The 16,889-nt window shown below is 37.5% G+C and overlaps 3 protein-coding genes across 4 annotated transcripts in view; 2 read left to right on the top strand and 1 right to left on the bottom strand.

The window, feature by feature from the left end:
• The window catches only part of DEG8 (Trypsin family protein with PDZ domain-containing protein), a 125,281-nt gene that overhangs the window by 45,243 nt on the left and 63,149 nt on the right, over window positions 1–16,889 (bottom strand). The gene's annotated exons all lie outside the window — the stretch shown is intronic.
• On the top strand, window positions 218–1,523 carry LOC149535517 (uncharacterized). 2 transcript variants are annotated; one of them, XM_089806663.1, is made up of 2 exons: window positions 218–380; window positions 573–1,523. In XM_089806663.1, exon 2 carries the CDS (start codon window positions 602–604, stop codon window positions 1,220–1,222), a length of 621 nt encoding a protein of 206 aa, XP_089662789.1. In that variant the 5' UTR covers window positions 218–380; window positions 573–601; the 3' UTR covers window positions 1,223–1,523. The 2 variants fall into 2 exon arrangements, with proteins under 2 accessions (XP_089662789.1, XP_089662788.1); XM_089806662.1 differs by having other exon boundaries at window positions 570–1,523.
• Window positions 1,956–3,723, top strand: LOC149535516 (uncharacterized). Its single transcript, XM_089806661.1, has 3 exons — window positions 1,956–2,329; window positions 2,434–2,839; window positions 2,975–3,723. The coding sequence occupies exons 1-3, from the start codon at window positions 1,997–1,999 to the stop codon at window positions 3,544–3,546; spliced, it is 1,311 nt and encodes a 436-aa protein (XP_089662787.1). The 5' UTR covers window positions 1,956–1,996; the 3' UTR covers window positions 3,547–3,723.

The raw sequence follows: 16,889 nt of genomic DNA, 5'->3' as shown, positions 1-16,889 counted from the left end.
GCCGATTTCTTCAAGTGAATCGCCTGAATTGGCGATTCAGGCGATTCAGGCAAAAAATCACATGAATCACCTGGAAAAATCGGCAGGAATCGCCCGCGGCCAATAAAGTATAGAGTTGTAAAATTTTAAAAAATTGCTTGGTTTTTTTACTTTGTTTTTGACCATTTCTCTTTGTTATAACCCTAAAGGGCCTTCTATTTATTTAATATGAGTAGAAGAGAGGAAAAGTGAGAGAGAAGAAGAGAAAAGAAAAGCCATAGGTTTCTAACCGGCAAGAAGAAAGAGCACAAAAGAGATCAGCAATCCATTTGGGGAGGCCATCAATTGCATTGGGAGCATTAGGGAGCCAATCTCAACACTCCTCAACTCATTTGCAAGAGGTAAGTGCTCTTTTTTTTTTTGCATGTTAGTGTATTATGCATTTTTTGTTAAATTTTTATAGTTTTCAAGATTTTTAGTTTAGATCTTGAATGTTCTTTATTTTTACTAAGTTGCAAACTAGGGTTTGTTGTTTTGTAGCTTTTATTAGCTTCAAACTTTGATATTTTACATATAAATTTTTATTGCAGCAGCCTTTGCTTTCATTTTTTGCAAATTCGCAATGGGTAGAAAAGATGAATGTTGGAAATATAACGAAGAGTTTCCTGGAAGAACCAAATATCAAACAAAATGTATTTTTTGTAAAGAAAAAATAACTTCTGGGGGTATTTATAGATTGAAATACCACATTGCTGCTATACCTGGACACGATGTTAAAATTTGCACTCACCAAACTCCTGAGGCAAAACGCACTTGCTTAATGGCATTAGAAAAAATTGAAAAAGACAAAGCCAATAGGAAAATGCAACTTGAAGGGTTAAGGGGTATTGGCTCCCATGTTCCCGCATCCGCATCTGCAGCCGCATCCACATCTGCATCTGCATCAGCTTCTGCATCTGTAGGTTGTGTTGGAGAGGGTTCTTCTAGGCCTCCTTTTTATCCTAGTTCTTCCACTCGTGCTAGTGCTAGTCGGTCACATACTGAGACAGAGTCTCACACCAACCTATTGCAGCCTAGAGTGCGGAAAAACAGAATGGATAGTTACTTTGTGCCCCGCACTACTCCTGGTTCCCAACCCACGCTTGAGGGCATGGGTTTGAACAAGGAAATTCATGATGCTGCCAGAAAGGAGATATGCAAATTTTGGTACTTTTGCAACATTCCATTTATTGCAGCCAGGTAATTGATTCTTTTTTCGTTGTTTTCTTTAAAGTTAAAATTAAAAGTAAAAGTAAAACTTTAATTATATTTACTTGTTTTATAATTTGAGTCTTTGACATCTAAATTTTTATTTGTGACAGGGCTCCTTATTGGCAGAACATGATAGACGCGGTTGCTATTTGTGGTCTGGGGTTTAAAGCTCCAACTGAGGCTGAGTTGAGCGGATACCTCTTGGATGAGATGGTAGAGGACATGAGGGCTGAGCTCGAGGAGAACCGAAAGGAGTGGATTGCAAAGGGTTGTACCATCATGACTGATGGTTGGACAGATAGGAGGAATAGAACACTCCTCAATTTTCTTGTATCCAGTGGAGGTAATTGATCATTCTACTTTCCTACATACATAATTGTAAATTTTGATTTGTTGAATGCTAATTTGTTGATGATCCATTTAATTTTAATATTCTAATTCGTTGTTTTGTTACTTGTAGGATATACCATGTTCATCAAATCCATTGATGCTTCCGCACATGTAAAAAATGCCACATACTTATGTGAGGCTATTGAGGAAGTCATAGCAGAGGTGGGAGAACAAAATGTGATCCAGGTGGTGACGGATAATGCAGCAAGTTATGTTGCTGCAGGTAAACTTTTAACTTTTCAAGTTTTGAAAATAAATTTATTTGAATTTTGAAATTTGAATTTCTAATTGACTTAAAATTGTTGTAGGTAAACTTTTGATGCAGAGGCACCCCACCATATTTTGGTCCCCTTGTGCGGCACATTGCATTGACCTCATGTTGGAGGAAATTGGCAAACTTGAGTTTGTCAAGTCATGTGTGGAAAGGGCAAAAAACATATGCAAATTCATTTATAATCATTCATTTGTCCTTAGCACAATGAGGAAGTACACAGAAGGCAAAGAGTTAGCTCGCCCAGGTATCACGAGGTTTGCCTCGAATTTCATCACCTTGCAGTCCTTGTTGACATCAAGGGATGAATTGAGGAGCATGTTTGTTGGGCGGGAGTGGATTTCCTCTTCCTATGCTACGACCACTGTAGGGATAGATGTGGCGGATTGCATATTTGATGAGGATGGTTTTTTGAAACCCGCTAGAGAAATCCTGCAGGTAAATTTATTGCAATTTAACATTTAGTATTTTATTTTTACTTTAAGTTATATTATTTTATATTTAAGTTTTGACTCAAGTTTTTTGTTTTACTTTATATGTAGGTCACTGAGCCCCTTGTAGCTTTGCTACGAACTGCTGATGGGGAGAAGCCCTCTATGGGCTACATTTATGAGGGCATGGATAGGGCCAAGGAGGCCATCAGAGCCCAATATGCAGGAGTGCAGGAGAGGTATGGCCCTATTTGGGACATCATTGATAGGAGATGGCAGAATCAGCTCCATCGACCCATCCATGCAGCAGCTTACTTTCTGAATCCGGCATATCGTTTCCGTCCTGAGTTCAAGGCGGATGCGGAGGTTCTCACTGGCTTATACACAGTGATTCAGAGGTTGAGTAGCGATGAAGATAGCGCTGCTGCGATTGTTGAGCTAGACCAGTTCAACAATAAAGAGGGGCCACTTTTCTCTAGCAGGATGGCCATAAATGCTCAGACAACACTACAGCCAGGTAAAAATTAAATAATATATTCAATGTTCATGAATCTAGATTCTAATCTTAAAGTTGATTATGTAATTTTAGAGTTAACTTGTAATTTGTAAATGAGACTAATTGTTTCTATTTTCAATTTTTCCCTTATTGCAGATAGATGGTGGCAAATGTTTGGGGCCACAACCCCAAAACTTCAAAAAATTGCCATTCGTATTCTGAGTCAGCCAAGCAGCGCTTCTGGATGTGAGCGTAGTTGGTCCATGTTCGAGCACATCCATTCGAAGAGGAGAAACAGGTTGACAGTGCAGAAGTTGAATGATATTGTCTTTGTTCATTACAACCTCCGTCTTAGGATCAGACAGATTTTGGGCACTGACTCCTCTCCGATCATTCTAGAGGAGATTGATCCAGAATCAGAGTGGCTCACAGAGGTTGTGGATCCAGTCTTCACTGAGGAAGACCGTGTGTGGGTTGACCAGGTGGATATAGAGGCTGAGGCAGCTAGAGCACGTTCTTCAGGCATTGGTAGACGCACACGTGCACGCACAGGCACAGGCCCTAGCGACGTTCATGAGCCCATCTTACATGCGGGAGATATGGCTCGGCAGTCCTCTAGGACCTACATTAGACGCCTTGCTACTAGGCAGACTGGATACTCAGAGGCTGAGGCTGAGGCTGCAGCCGAGCTTCAGGATGATGTTGAGGACTATGAGTCTGAGGCTTGAGCTGGAGCCTTGTTTTTATATTTTGTTTACAGATATTGATACTGAATCATTGATAGACATATGTTTCAAACTTTCATGGATCTTCATCTTAGATTCTTACATACATTTATGATTTGATGTCTTATGGATCATCTTACATACATTCTATGATTTAAATCATTGTGATCATTTGATTTCTATTTACTTCAGCTAGCCTACAATTTACATTTTAGATAACATAGTTACATATGTGATGGATTTTATGTTCCATGTTTATGTATGTTAAGTTTTAACTTCTATTTGATGATGTTATAGTGTGTTTAAGTTATATTCAATAAAGGGTGCATGAAATAAGTTTTAAATTGTTAAAATCTTTAAATTTAAAGGGTTTTTTCAAATTTGCCGATTCATTGCCGATTCACGATTCGATTCGGCCTTGCCGATTTCGATCCGATTCCGATTCTTGTTACTTTGATTGAAACACAAACTGAAACTTTAACTTAAACCCTATTGTGTATTCTGGAAATAAACCCAAAACTATGAAACTGTATTGTACTATTTTCTTTATGCTATTATGATAATTTGTTCTCGATCTTTCTAAACCCAACCATGGTGATGTGTGATATGCTCTATGATGGATGTATTTACTGGTTGTTATTGCTTTCCAGTCTTCTTGTGTCAAGCTGAGGTGTATGTTTATGTGACATCTGACTTAACCATTTATGAGTCCTCGATCAGTTATACTTGGGTTGCTTTCCAGTCGCCTTGATGGGATTGAAGTGTTTTGCTATGTTCTTGATGATGTCATGTTGTGACATGTTCTGTCTTGACCATTTTGGAGTTTTCGATCAGTATTGTGATTTATTTTGGGATAAATCCTGGTTGCTCGTTGAGAACCATTGGTTATTGTGACTTATCATTGATGCCTTCAGTTGCTGATAGAGAACTGTTGTGATCATTACGATTATTATTTGATGCTTTCCAGTTTCCCGTGGAGAACTAATGTGATTATTGCGGCTTATCTTTTGATGCTTTCTAGTCACTTGTATAGGACTGAGGTGACTTTGTGATTTGTGATTTCATGAGCCTAGGGTAGGTTATCTATATGAAGTGTCGGGAGGTGGCTTGCAATGGGGGACGAGAGACCCTAAGTGGCTCTGGGGATGACTCATTGTAAGTTTTTTTTAATAAGTGATAACATTACACTAAATACTGACTTAAATGAACATAATAAGATTAATTGTATGTTCTCACCCATGCCTCGAGTGCTAGTACAGACCAGGATGGGAGTTGAGAAAACGCTTGGTTACGACCTTGCATTCCATAATATGCCTCGTTAGTATGAGAGGATACTAGTGGCCGCAGGATCACTGGGGACTCGGGATTCCTAAGGGATTGCTCGGGTAACTTCCAACGTGATTTGTGTGATGACACTTTCCCACTTGCATAGTAGGTTTCCTATGTGTCAATGTGCCTCTGGGTCTAGACATCAATCTATGTGTTGGAACCTTTGAGTTAGTATACTTCTAGGATTTCCTGGACTTAGATAGTATTTGTGTTTCGTGTTTTGATATCCTGTTTGGGACTTGAGACTATCTCCTCAGCACGGTGGGAGTGGACCATTTAGGTTCCACGCAGTCGAGTGGTAGTGCTTTTTCACTCTTACCATTGAGATTCGTCTGTAGTCACCGTCGCTGGAGCATTCTTTGTTGGCATTTACCTTCATTCTGTTCATGGATCATTATGATGGATGGTTATATTTTATGATGGATGTTATATCTTTTTGATGTATGGATGTATCATGTATGGTGGATGATTTCACTTATTTTACTATATTGCATTTGCATCATGGATCCGAAGAGGATGATGAATTTCTATTTTTACATATGTATATTCTTTTAAGCCTTTCATACCCTGTGACATGTACAGTGGATGAATGAGCATTCCGAATTAATTTGCCAAGAGGCATTCGGAACAAATGTATATTAAATGGACTTTGGACTTTCTAATTATTCTTTCATGTGGATATGGTAGTTGATAGACTTAGAATTAATTAAATTCAAATGTGACTCAACGTCTTGGGATCCTTATGGAATGTAACCTATTATGTATGTTTGTTGATGATTACATGTTATTGCTTCCACTACTATGTGTTTGATGTGTATGTTATACTTTCTTACTTCAAAAAAAAAAAAGTTTAGCAAACTTAGTAAAACTTTAGGTTTATTCTTTTGGATCCCTTGGCAGGGTATTACACGATGGGGGCAAGTTTGTATGGCAAATGTATCAAAAATCAAACCAGAGATGGGTTCAAATATTGCAAGCAAAGTATTTAGACAATGGTGAAAGGAAGAGAATGTTGACAATTGACAATCCGCCAACGGGATCAACGTTATAGAATTTCATAGCTAGTTGCAAGTCTGTAATCACTAATCACTTGACGTGGCAAGTAGGGCAAGGTGATCAAGCAAACTTTTGGTTCGACTCTTGGGACAGACAACAGGTTTTGCAGCACGGAAATATTTTGCAGGCCATTATCACGACAATAGACCAAAGGTGGGGTAATAAGGTTTGTGACTTTTTATATGTGAATGTGTTGGTTAAAATCCTTTTGTCTCTCCAAAACATTGGGAATCAAAGAGTCAAGTTATAAAATCTAATAGGAGGACAAACTGTTAACCAACAATTTTTGGCGACTCTACTAGGTAGATTCAAATCAAAGCTTTGAAGAATTTTCCTTCATATTAATTTTGCAATCAAATTCCATATATTTGAGTTGCAAGAAAAGGTCTTGTGGAAGTCAGGTGTTTTCCATAAGGTCTTGTGGAAGTCGGGTGTTTTCCATAAGAACTTGATACCAGTTTTACAACCTCAACCTACTGAAGAAAAAAAGCGAATCCAAAGTTGAAGGCTGGTAAGGTAAACTCAAAACACCATTTTATAAAACATTTGATATACCTTGGATTCCAAATATACAAGGAGTGCCAAGGCAAAAGGAAAGATTGACCCAATATACGAGGAGCTCAAGAAGGCCAATTTTCCTATCCTAGAAGATCTTTGCAAAAGAGGAAGAACACGTGCAAGGGAATCTATAACCAAGCAACTCCAAGATACTCAATTGTCTACAATTGTTCCTCCCAATAGAACACAGAGAAATCAATCTTCTTCTCTCCTGTTGCTAGGACTTCCATTCCTATTGCTTTTGATGCTTTCTTGTTGATTGGTGCAACACTTCCACTTTCTGTTAATTTTCAAATAAACCAAATCACTGTACCAGCAGCTATGGCACAACCATGGGGAAATGCTATTGGTCCTCTTGCCCTTGCAGCTAATAATGATTTGCCAAGAGCATCAAGGAAGAACTTTCCAAAATTTAATGGTGATGGTACCACCTCTACAGAATAGCACTTAAGTGCTTTCCATAAGGCTTGTGTTGTAGTAAATCCTCAACATGAGGATGTGGCTGTCAGAATGTTTGTAGATACATTGGTAGACAATGCTGCTGATTGTTTTCAAGACCTACCTGCAGGATGCATCACAAATTGGGATAGCATGAAACAAAGGTTTGAAGAACGCTACGAAAGTACAGAGGATGCACAGGTATTGTTGTTGCAATTGGAACAGATAAAGAAAGAACCATCAGTTTCCATGAGAGATTTTAACGCTAAGTCAATAAACTCATCAAAAGAATACTTGCTGCAAGTGCACCTACAAATGATAATTAGAAGACTTTCTACATTAGCTCTATGCCTCCTAATTTGGGATATCAAATTAGAAGAGCTAATGTAGCAAACTTGCAAGCTGCCCTAACACTAGTTGTGGAGATGGAGGATGATATGATAGCTTCTGGTAAATGGAAGAGAGAATTCCAATCTGGAACCATGAGTAATACAGCTAGTACTTCTAATAATATAGAGGCCATGCTTCAAAAATTGTCTAATGAACTCATTTCATTAAAGGAACAAATCAATGGGCCTGCCCATTCTTTTCATCAACCTCATCAAGAAGGTTATAGAAACCCAAATGGAGGTAAAGCATTGCAAATACCACCTATTCAACAAAGATTAGCAATAGAAGGTGCCCCAAAAAGACAAAATATCTATGCTTTTGATCTAAGAGCAGATCATGATGGAGATACATGTGCTGATATGATCAGATATAGGCCGAGGGTGGATAACAAAGAACAGACAATTGAATATCCTAAAAGTGAGGACGATCATGCTCCTTGTGGCGACTCTCAAAATTTTTTCTTGGAGTATGAATCAGATTCAGAAGCAAAAGGTGACTATTTTGCTACTCTAGAGGGACTTCAGTTAATAGTGATGATCAGAGGTCAAAAGAATAGAAATCACACTAACAATTAAGTTCCTGTCAAGAATAATGCACCATCAAACAAAGCTGATAAAAACAATGGCATGGTAACTTCATCTTCACAGAAGGAGCAAAATGGTAAATCAGTTAATTCTTTTGACATCATACAATACTGTAAAGAGGTAAGGATCCAAATGTCTCCATTGGATTACCTAAAATCTAATCCTGATCAATTGAAAAGATTAGTTGAGCATTGTAATAGTAAAGATGCAGGTCATGTTAATATTAATGCCAATGTTGATCACTACAATAAAATTGGCACCAGTGAAACTTCTTTGACTAATGAAGATTTTTCACTCCCTAAGTTGTTTAAAGAATAAGGACCTCTTGTCTTAGCCACATGCCCAAATGAAAAACCAGATCCCTTCTACATTTCCTTGTTCATCAATGGAAATAGATTGAGTAATTGTATCATAGATTCAAGAACCTCTGATAATGTAATGCCTGCTTATGTAGAAAAAGCTTTAGGACTTCCACTATCTAAAACTTTTGGTAGATGTTATTCAATGGATGCAAAACAAGTGCCTTTGCTTGGACAAATTGAAGATGCTCAAGTTGCCCTTGCTGCCTATCCTTCCAAAAGGCTAAAACTCAATATTCTAGTAGTAGACATCCCTACAAGTTATGGCATGCTCCTAAGTAGAATTTTTTGCAAAGACATGGGTGGGGAGATAAAACTAGATTGGTCTTGTGCCACTATCCAAGTTGGAGATAAAAAGGTGAAGTTAGAACAAAAAGAGAAGGCAAAATTCACTGTCTTGAAATCAAATGATTCTAAGTCTCAGATCTTGTATAATGAAATGCAGTTTGGTAATTACATGCTTTTCTCTGACACCCTTGATATTTCAGAATAATTAGAGCAAACTAAAAATGATCAGTTGTGGACTCTTGAATTTGATGGCAATTGTGCTAATGTTGGTTCAGGTGCAGGGGTAGTGACTGTTGACATCACCTAGAAGAAAAATGACTTGCTTGGCTTATAAGTTAGATTTCAAAAATACTAATAATATTGCAGAGTATGAAGCGCTTCTCCTTGGAATAATGGCGGCAAAACAAAAAGAAGTCAAGATACTTAAAGCTCAAGGAGATGCAGAGTTGGTGGTAAGACAAGTCAAAAATCAGTATGCAGTAAGGAACTCAAGATTGAGAAGCTATCGTAATAAGGTGTGGGATGAGATTGAAAGTTTGGATGCTTTCTCAATTACATCAATACTCAGAGAATTCAATTCAAGAGTTGATTCTTTGGCAGTTTCTGCATCATTGCTTCTACCACATCCTGATTTCAAAGATCAAGTTTATAAAGTAGAAGTTCTATTCAAGCCTAATGTCCTTGATAATGAAGGTTCATGGCAAGTATTTGAAGATGATAACACATACTAAATTCATTGAAGGGGGAGACCCTTTTGAATGCTTGTATTTTGAAGGAAGAACTAATGCAAATGGTAATGATTCAGTGACAGGTGATAAAAAGAAAACAGAGCCTGATATGATTCAATTGAAAGGTAACAAGATTCCACCCCATCTAATCTCTTTAGAAAAACTTTTTGATAGGCATGATGCATACATAAAGAGGGAAAGAGCTAAGAAAGGAAAAACCTCTGGTGAATATAATGGAATCAATATAGGGACAAAAGCCAGCCCAAAGATGATAAACATAGGAAAGTGTTGCACACCAGAGGGGAGGGTAGAGATCAGGAAATTACTTATTGAATTTTAAGACATATTTTCTTGGAGTTATGAAGACCTAAAGAATTTCATGGGTGGAAAGTTCAAACATGAAATCCCTCTTAAACCAAAAGTAACACCATTCAGGCAGAAACAAAGAAACTATAACCCTATAGTTGAACTAGCGATCTTCAAGGAGATTGACAAAATGCTGCAAGCTAGGATTATATATCCTATTCATCATTCTACTTGGGTTACTAATATTGTGCCGGTGAGGAAGAAGAATGGAGGGATAAGGATTTGTGTAGATTTCAGAAATCTAAATCAAGCCTCACTCAAAGATAACTTTGCTCTCCCTAATATGGATCATCTCTTACAACCTATTGCAAGATCAGAAATGATTTCCATGTTAGATGGTTTTTCAGGATTAATCAAATTTAGGTAAATGAAGCAAATCAATTTAAAATTGCATTAACCACACCATGGGGTACTTTTGCCTACAATAGAATGCCTTTTGGCCTAATTAATGTAGGTGCAACCTGTCAGCATGGTATGAATTTGACCTTTGGTGATTTGAAAGATAAAATAATTGTAATATACCTTGATGATTTGATAGTCTTTTCTAAGAAGGGAAAAGATAATATCAAAGATCTGGAAAAAGTGTTACAAAGATGTAGAGATCATGGTGTCTCACTGAATCCAAAGAAGTCAATATTTTGTGTGACAGAAGGCAAGCTGATTGGTCATATTGTATCCCAAAAAGGAGTGAAGATTGATCCAGACAAAGTTAAAGCTATCTAGCAATTAAGTCTATCGTTGAGTAAAACAGGAGTGAAGTCCTTCTATGGCCAGGTAAATTTCTTGAGGAGATTTGTTCCTGACTTCCCAGAAATAGTTAAATGTATAGTTGATATGATGAAAGGCAATAAAACTTTCAAATGGAGTGATGTTGGGAAAAAGGCTTATGAAAATATCGAGGGTGCCATTGCCAAAGCCCCTGTGCTTGTCCATCCTGGCTACACTAAAGAATTCATCATTTATTGTTATGCCTCAGAACATAGTATGTCAGCTATATTGGTGCAAGAGAATAAAGAAAGAATACAAGCTCCAATTGCTTTCATAAGTATACCATTGAAGAATCAAGAACTCAGATACTCACAGATGGAAAAACATGCATATGCAGTGTGAGAGCCCTTAAAAATTTCAGGTTTTATGTGCTACATTCCCATTCAGTGATATATGTGTGAGATCCTGCAATAAAAATTATTTTGACACAACTAGAGGTTGGTTGTAATAATAGAGGAGTTTCGATAGCAAAAGTCCAAGAATATGATCTAGAAATTAAGCCAACTAAACTTGTAAGAGGTAATGCACTCTGTAAAGCCTTAGCAGAAGATCAACAATTCAAAGAAGAAGATACTTCAAAAGTTCTTATGGTAAGTCTTCAGGATCCTTGGTTCTCTAACATTGCTTATTTTCTGACATATGGTGAATGCCCTAATGAATTGACTACTAAGGAAATAAGGGATCTAAAAACAAAAGCCTTGAAGTATGTGATTCGAGATGATGTCTTATACAAGAGAGCAATTGATGGAACATTTTTGAGATGTGTGGATAAGGAGCAGCAGGTAAAATTATTGACATCTTTTCATAATGAGGCATGTGGAAGACACTTCTCTTCTACTGTCACTGCATTTAAGATTTTGGGAGAATGCTATTATTGGCCTGGCATGTTCAAAGATGCATATAATTGGGTTGCTAATTGTGAGAAATGCAAGATGTTTACTGGTAAACCTCAGCTTGCTGCCTTACCTCTTAGGCCAGTGGTAATTGAAACTCCCTTCCATCAATAGGATTTAGATTTTATAGGCCCAATCAATCCTCCTTCCAGTCAAGGAAACTCTTACATACTGACTACCACAGATTATTTCAGTAAGTGGGTTGAAGCGAAGCCAATGAAGAATACTTCATCAAAAGTAGTATGTGAATTTATCAAAGAGCACATATTGATAAGTTTGGAGTTCTTGTGAAGTTGATTATGGATAATGCATCTTGTTTTTCCTCTTCAAAGATTATTGAATTTTGCTTTGATAATAGTATTCAAGTTGGTCATTCCTCTGACTATTTCCCTCAAGGAAATGGGCAAGCTGAGTCTAGTAATAAGAATTTAATTAATATTTTGAAGAAATTGGTCTCAGATAATCAAAAAAGTTGGCATAAGAAGATTCATGATGCTTTATGGGCTGACAGAACCACACCTAGAAGAGCTATGGGTATCTCACCTTTTGAATTAGTATATGGAGTGGAAGCTGATTTGCCACTGCCTTTGCTACTTGTAAAATAAACACTGTAATTGAAGAGGATGTTTTCAAAGATGGATTAGAGAAGAGAATCTTGTATCTTACCAAACTGCAAGAAGAAAGAGAAGAGATGGTTGATAAGATTATTGAACATCAAGGAAGGATAAAGAAGTTGTTTGATAAAAGAGCAAGGCCTAGAAAATTCATGGAAGGTGATTTGGTGTTGTTATGGGATAAGAGACATGAACCAAGAGGTATGCATTCTAAGTTTCAGTCTTTGTGGAAAGGGCCTTTTCAGATCATTCAAGTGAATCAAAATAATTCCTTCAAATTGACATATCCCATTGGAGAAACCCTGCCATGTTCTTATAATGGGCAGGATTTGAAGTTGTATCAAATGCAAAATTGGAAGTAGGTAACCCCTGCATAATAGCTAGATAGGTAAGTTTTCCTTTCATGCAGTTCACTTTAGTTTAGTTGCTTTCTTTCCTAGGCAGTTTGTTGTTGTTTTCTTAGTTTAGTCTGTTCTTTTTGTTTCCAAGTTGTCACCTTTGTGCGGAACCAAAGATTACTAGAATTCTTTCAAGCACTATCATACTTAAATCCCCAGACAAAGCCAATTGTTGCCCAAGTTTTAGTTCATATCTTTTTGCTTAGGGTTTTGAGTCAAGTCAAGTGTCAATGTCTTGAGTCTAAGTCTAGATTGCCACAGTATGACCTTTCTTCTCATCATTCCTTTGAGCTAACCTGATGCGGGAAATCATATGAGCAATGAACCAGTCCAATGGCTAGGTGATTAGGTTTTGGAGGGTTTGTTATGCGTTTCCCTAATGAGAGGAAGGTCTGGATATTCTACTAATTCATCTATCTTTGTTCCAGAAAGATTCTGAAGATAAAGATCTACAGTAATCACATTTCAATGGAAGATATCACAAGTGATTGAGCTCAGAGTATAGAGAAATCAATTTTGTATCAGCAGTCTATGTGGATGAGTGGAAAAGTCAATCAACAAAAGGAACGCACGCCATTGGTCGGTTGAAAAGTCAATTGCTTTTGATAAAACCTTGCCCATCAGATAAATTTCAGATCGACGAGTGATGTTTTAAGATTGGATTGAAAGTATTTAATGTTACATCTCCTCAGCCGTAAGATCTTAGTAGATCTACGTTCGGCGTATTCCCACTTTTCAAAGATGTGAGAAGTTTAACCAATATGGGAAAGCGAGCATATGACACGTGGAGCAAATGGACCCACAGCACAGAGCAGAATCTAGGTTAGGGTCTTCTAATTTCAACCATCAGATTATTAAGATCAACGCTTGTCGCATATTTGCAAGTGATTAAAGATAACCCAGGATCAACACGGCAAAGTTGTGAAAACCATGGTCACAACAGTTAATTTTCAGTTTTCGAAAGAGTTGTCTCATCGAAGGAAATTTGAATAGCAATTGGTTCAAGTTGCGAAGTAGCGAACACCAGAAGATCGCATCATCACACATTGTCAACGTTAACCCTCATAGAAAGCTGCAAAGATGCAAAAGAAAGTTGTGGTTGGATCAAAACAGTTATTGCACTGTCACAAATGGTTAATGTTAACCATGAGCTAAGGCTGCGAAAGAACGACAATGTGTATTCACATGTTCGCATGAGGTTAAAGTTAACCCTAGGTCAAGGCCACGAAGTGGCAAAGCTCCTTTTTGTAGCATTGCAAGTCTAAATGGTTAACAGGGAATTAAAGTGGCGAAACCACGAAATGTCAGAGATGACCGTTGGGCGCAAGATCGCAAGATGTTGATGTCAAGTTTTAAAGTAAGTTGTGAGCTTGCATATGAAGTCAAAGTCAACCTGGAAGCAGTTATCGCACCATCACATCGAATGAGGACATCGTATGAATCACAACTGCGATGTTACGATACAGTTAGTCGCTTGAACCTTATGATTTAGTTGTTAAAACAAATGTTAAGGTTTGAAACTGCAATGAAGATGCGGCATATAAAAAGGAAGATAAATTTTAACCGTCAAATCTAAAGGAATTGACGACGTTGACTTGCCCGCTTTCTAAAGTTTCACAAAAGATAACTAAAGCGGGGAAATGACGTTTCGACATGTGTATCAAGGTGGACCCACGAAGAAAGTCATAAAGGGAAATGGCTGGGTTTTAATCATGATAGTTGTTTTAAAGATTGGTTGTATCCGTTGAAATATAAATTATACGAATTTGGCGCCAATAGCAGAATATGAAGGAAATGAAGAGTTTAACAGGGTTTTTTGAAGCTGCATGAAGATGAACAGTTTCCAAGTATTCTTAGAGGTGTCATGGAATCAAGACATTGCTAGGAATGACGTCATATGTCTATACCATGATGAAGATTAGATATTTTTCATGTATTATTCATATTTTCTTTTAATTTTGTGACTGTCGCTCTACCAAAAATGAGGGATGACAAAAAACAATAAATGTAATTTCTTTTGACAATACAAAGGTCGGCAAACTTGACAGTGAATTGTTCTGTAATTCCATTTACCCCATTTGCTTGTCATGCTTTGTGGCCCATGCATAGATTAGTTATGCATTAAGAGTTGAAAGACAATCATGTATGATTCTATGAATAATCAGATGAATTCCATTTCACTTTGATGTTTGCAGTACAGTGATTCCATTTACTTTCTTCATGTATGGTTATGTTCCTTCACTTGCTGGTTTCATAATATGTTAGATAGTTTCATTGGGAAATGAAAGATAAATGTGTATGAATCTATTAGTTATTGGTTGGATTCCATTTCATTCAAGGCTAAGAAAGAAATTCTATTTTCCCTCATGTGCATATTTTCTCCATTACTCTTCTGCATTTAGACAGTTAATCTGCATTTAGAATAGAAGTAAAAGTCAGAAATATCAAGATAATCTAGTACAGTCATTCCATTAGGTGTGATAGGTTATTCAAATTCATCTTGCCTGAATTGTTTGTGCCTACAAACAATTTGGTTATCCTTTACTACTCTTAGGTTAAGAGCTTATAATGTCAAAACTTCTGATCTCATAAAAACATATTCATTGCATATCATTGCAAATCATAGAGAGTTGTACCTAGTAATTCAGAGGGCAGTGATAGAATACTTACACTGACCCATTTGTTGGTAAACATCCTTTTGTCTCTCCAAAGCATTGGGAATCAAAGAGTCGGGTTATAAAATCTAATAGGAGGGCAAACTGTTAACCAACAGAATGGAAGGCCTGTAGGTGAGGATTGTAAATGGAAAAAACCAGAGATGTTGGGTTTATACAAAGATGATTTGAATTGGTGGAAAGAAATATTAAGACAGAGGAGTGTTGTCCTTTCTAATGATCCTAATGAAATTGGAAGGTGCAAATCGAAAAGCGAGCCGTATTTGGTGAAATTCGTTGTTGGAAAATGAGGAAAGAGGTGAGGAATGGACAGAGCAGGTATGCTGGAATAACTTCTGTTTGCCAAAAGTTAGAGCATTCACTTGGCTTGTTGGTTAAGGTCAAATTACAATAGGGGACAGATTGAAAAGAATACAATTTGTTGAGCCTTTTAAATGTTTTCTATGTAAGAAAGACACTGAGACCTTAGATCATCCTCACCTCAATTCTGATTTCTCGCAAGCTTGTTGGAAATATGTCCTATGGCAACTGGGGTGGCAATTACCTATGCCTCTAAACCTTTGGGATTGGCTAGTTTCTTGGTTTATTCTAAAGGAGAAATTTTCACATTTTCCTCTATTTGGCATCTCGTTCCCTCAATAACTCTTTGGGAGATATGGAAAGAGTGCAACCGGAGGATGTTTGAAGACAAAGAAGAGAATATAAATAGATTCTTAAGTTGGAGAGGGCTATATCTGAAATGATAAGCAATGTTGCGGCACAAGTTATTATAAATAAGATCCCTTTCAATCAAAATGATAGTAATACACAATCTTATTGGCCCTTGATTAAATTTAGGCCTGTTCGTGGACCTTTGAGGGTTCAAACTCTTGAGGTAACTAAAAAATTAGCAGTTTGGAGACTGCCGGATATAGGGTGGATTAAGGTGAATTTTGAGGAGGCCTCAATGGGCAACCCAAGTCAATCTAGGGCAGGCTATGTGGGAAGAGATGAGGGGGGCAATATTCAAACAATATGTGTAAAAAGACTCTCGAGGGGAACAAACAATGCAGCGGAATGTCTTGCTGCAGTAAACGTGATTTTAATGGTGAAGAAGATGGGAGTGAGGAAGCTTCACCTTGAAGGGGACTCAGATTATAATCAATGGCATTGTAAGAGGGGAATTGGACACAAAATCACTCGTGTTTTGGGTGAAGCCAATAATGCAGCTAACAAACTCCTCAAGCTAGGACTGCAACTTTCAGATCGGGATGGGCATGAATTCTTAACACAATATTATTCACGTGGATGCACTTGATTAAGCATTGGTGTCTTAGGATATAATATGCTTACATTATTTCCTTAGCACGATCCTATTTACCATGGTGGGCGCTGGAAGGTGCATTGGAGTATAGTTAAAAACTTGTATATGGGATAGGAACGTATAATTGTTGCTATGGTGACCGATCAATTGATGATGACGGCAGCATAACATTGTCATCCTTGCTTTTTACATTTGAATTGTATCGAGAGAATTCCAAATTGTTCCATGCCCTTTTTAGAAGATTAGTTTGGGGCTTTGTTTAATCTTTGATAGCGGCTGCCTTGTGGTGTATTGGTGAAAGAGCCGAGTATGGAGGCAAACTTTTCTCTAAATTCATAGAGCAAATACCTTTGTTTAGAGGGGAGATCATAGAATAGCGGCTGAGGGGAATTTTCAAATTTGGCAATAACAGATTATGTGGTTGCATCTAGGACACTTTTGGGGATGACTACATTAGAACTCATCTTAGGCCAAGGGCAATTTTGGGTATATCTTCCCTATTTTTATCCTAGGCACTCCATCTTGACAACCGCAAGGAGGCTTTGGAAGTAATGAGAATGTGTGTCAAGCCTCAATGGGCTAGAGGAACAATTTTGGCG

This window comes from Cupressus sempervirens, chromosome 10, assembly GCF_028749045.1.
Source record: "Cupressus sempervirens isolate cs-2001-9-10 chromosome 10, ASM2874904v1, whole genome shotgun sequence".
Lineage (NCBI taxonomy): Eukaryota > Viridiplantae > Streptophyta > Pinopsida > Cupressales > Cupressaceae > Cupressus > Cupressus sempervirens.
Note: the sequence above shows the minus strand (reverse complement) of the source record. Positions and strands in the feature narration are given on the sequence as shown.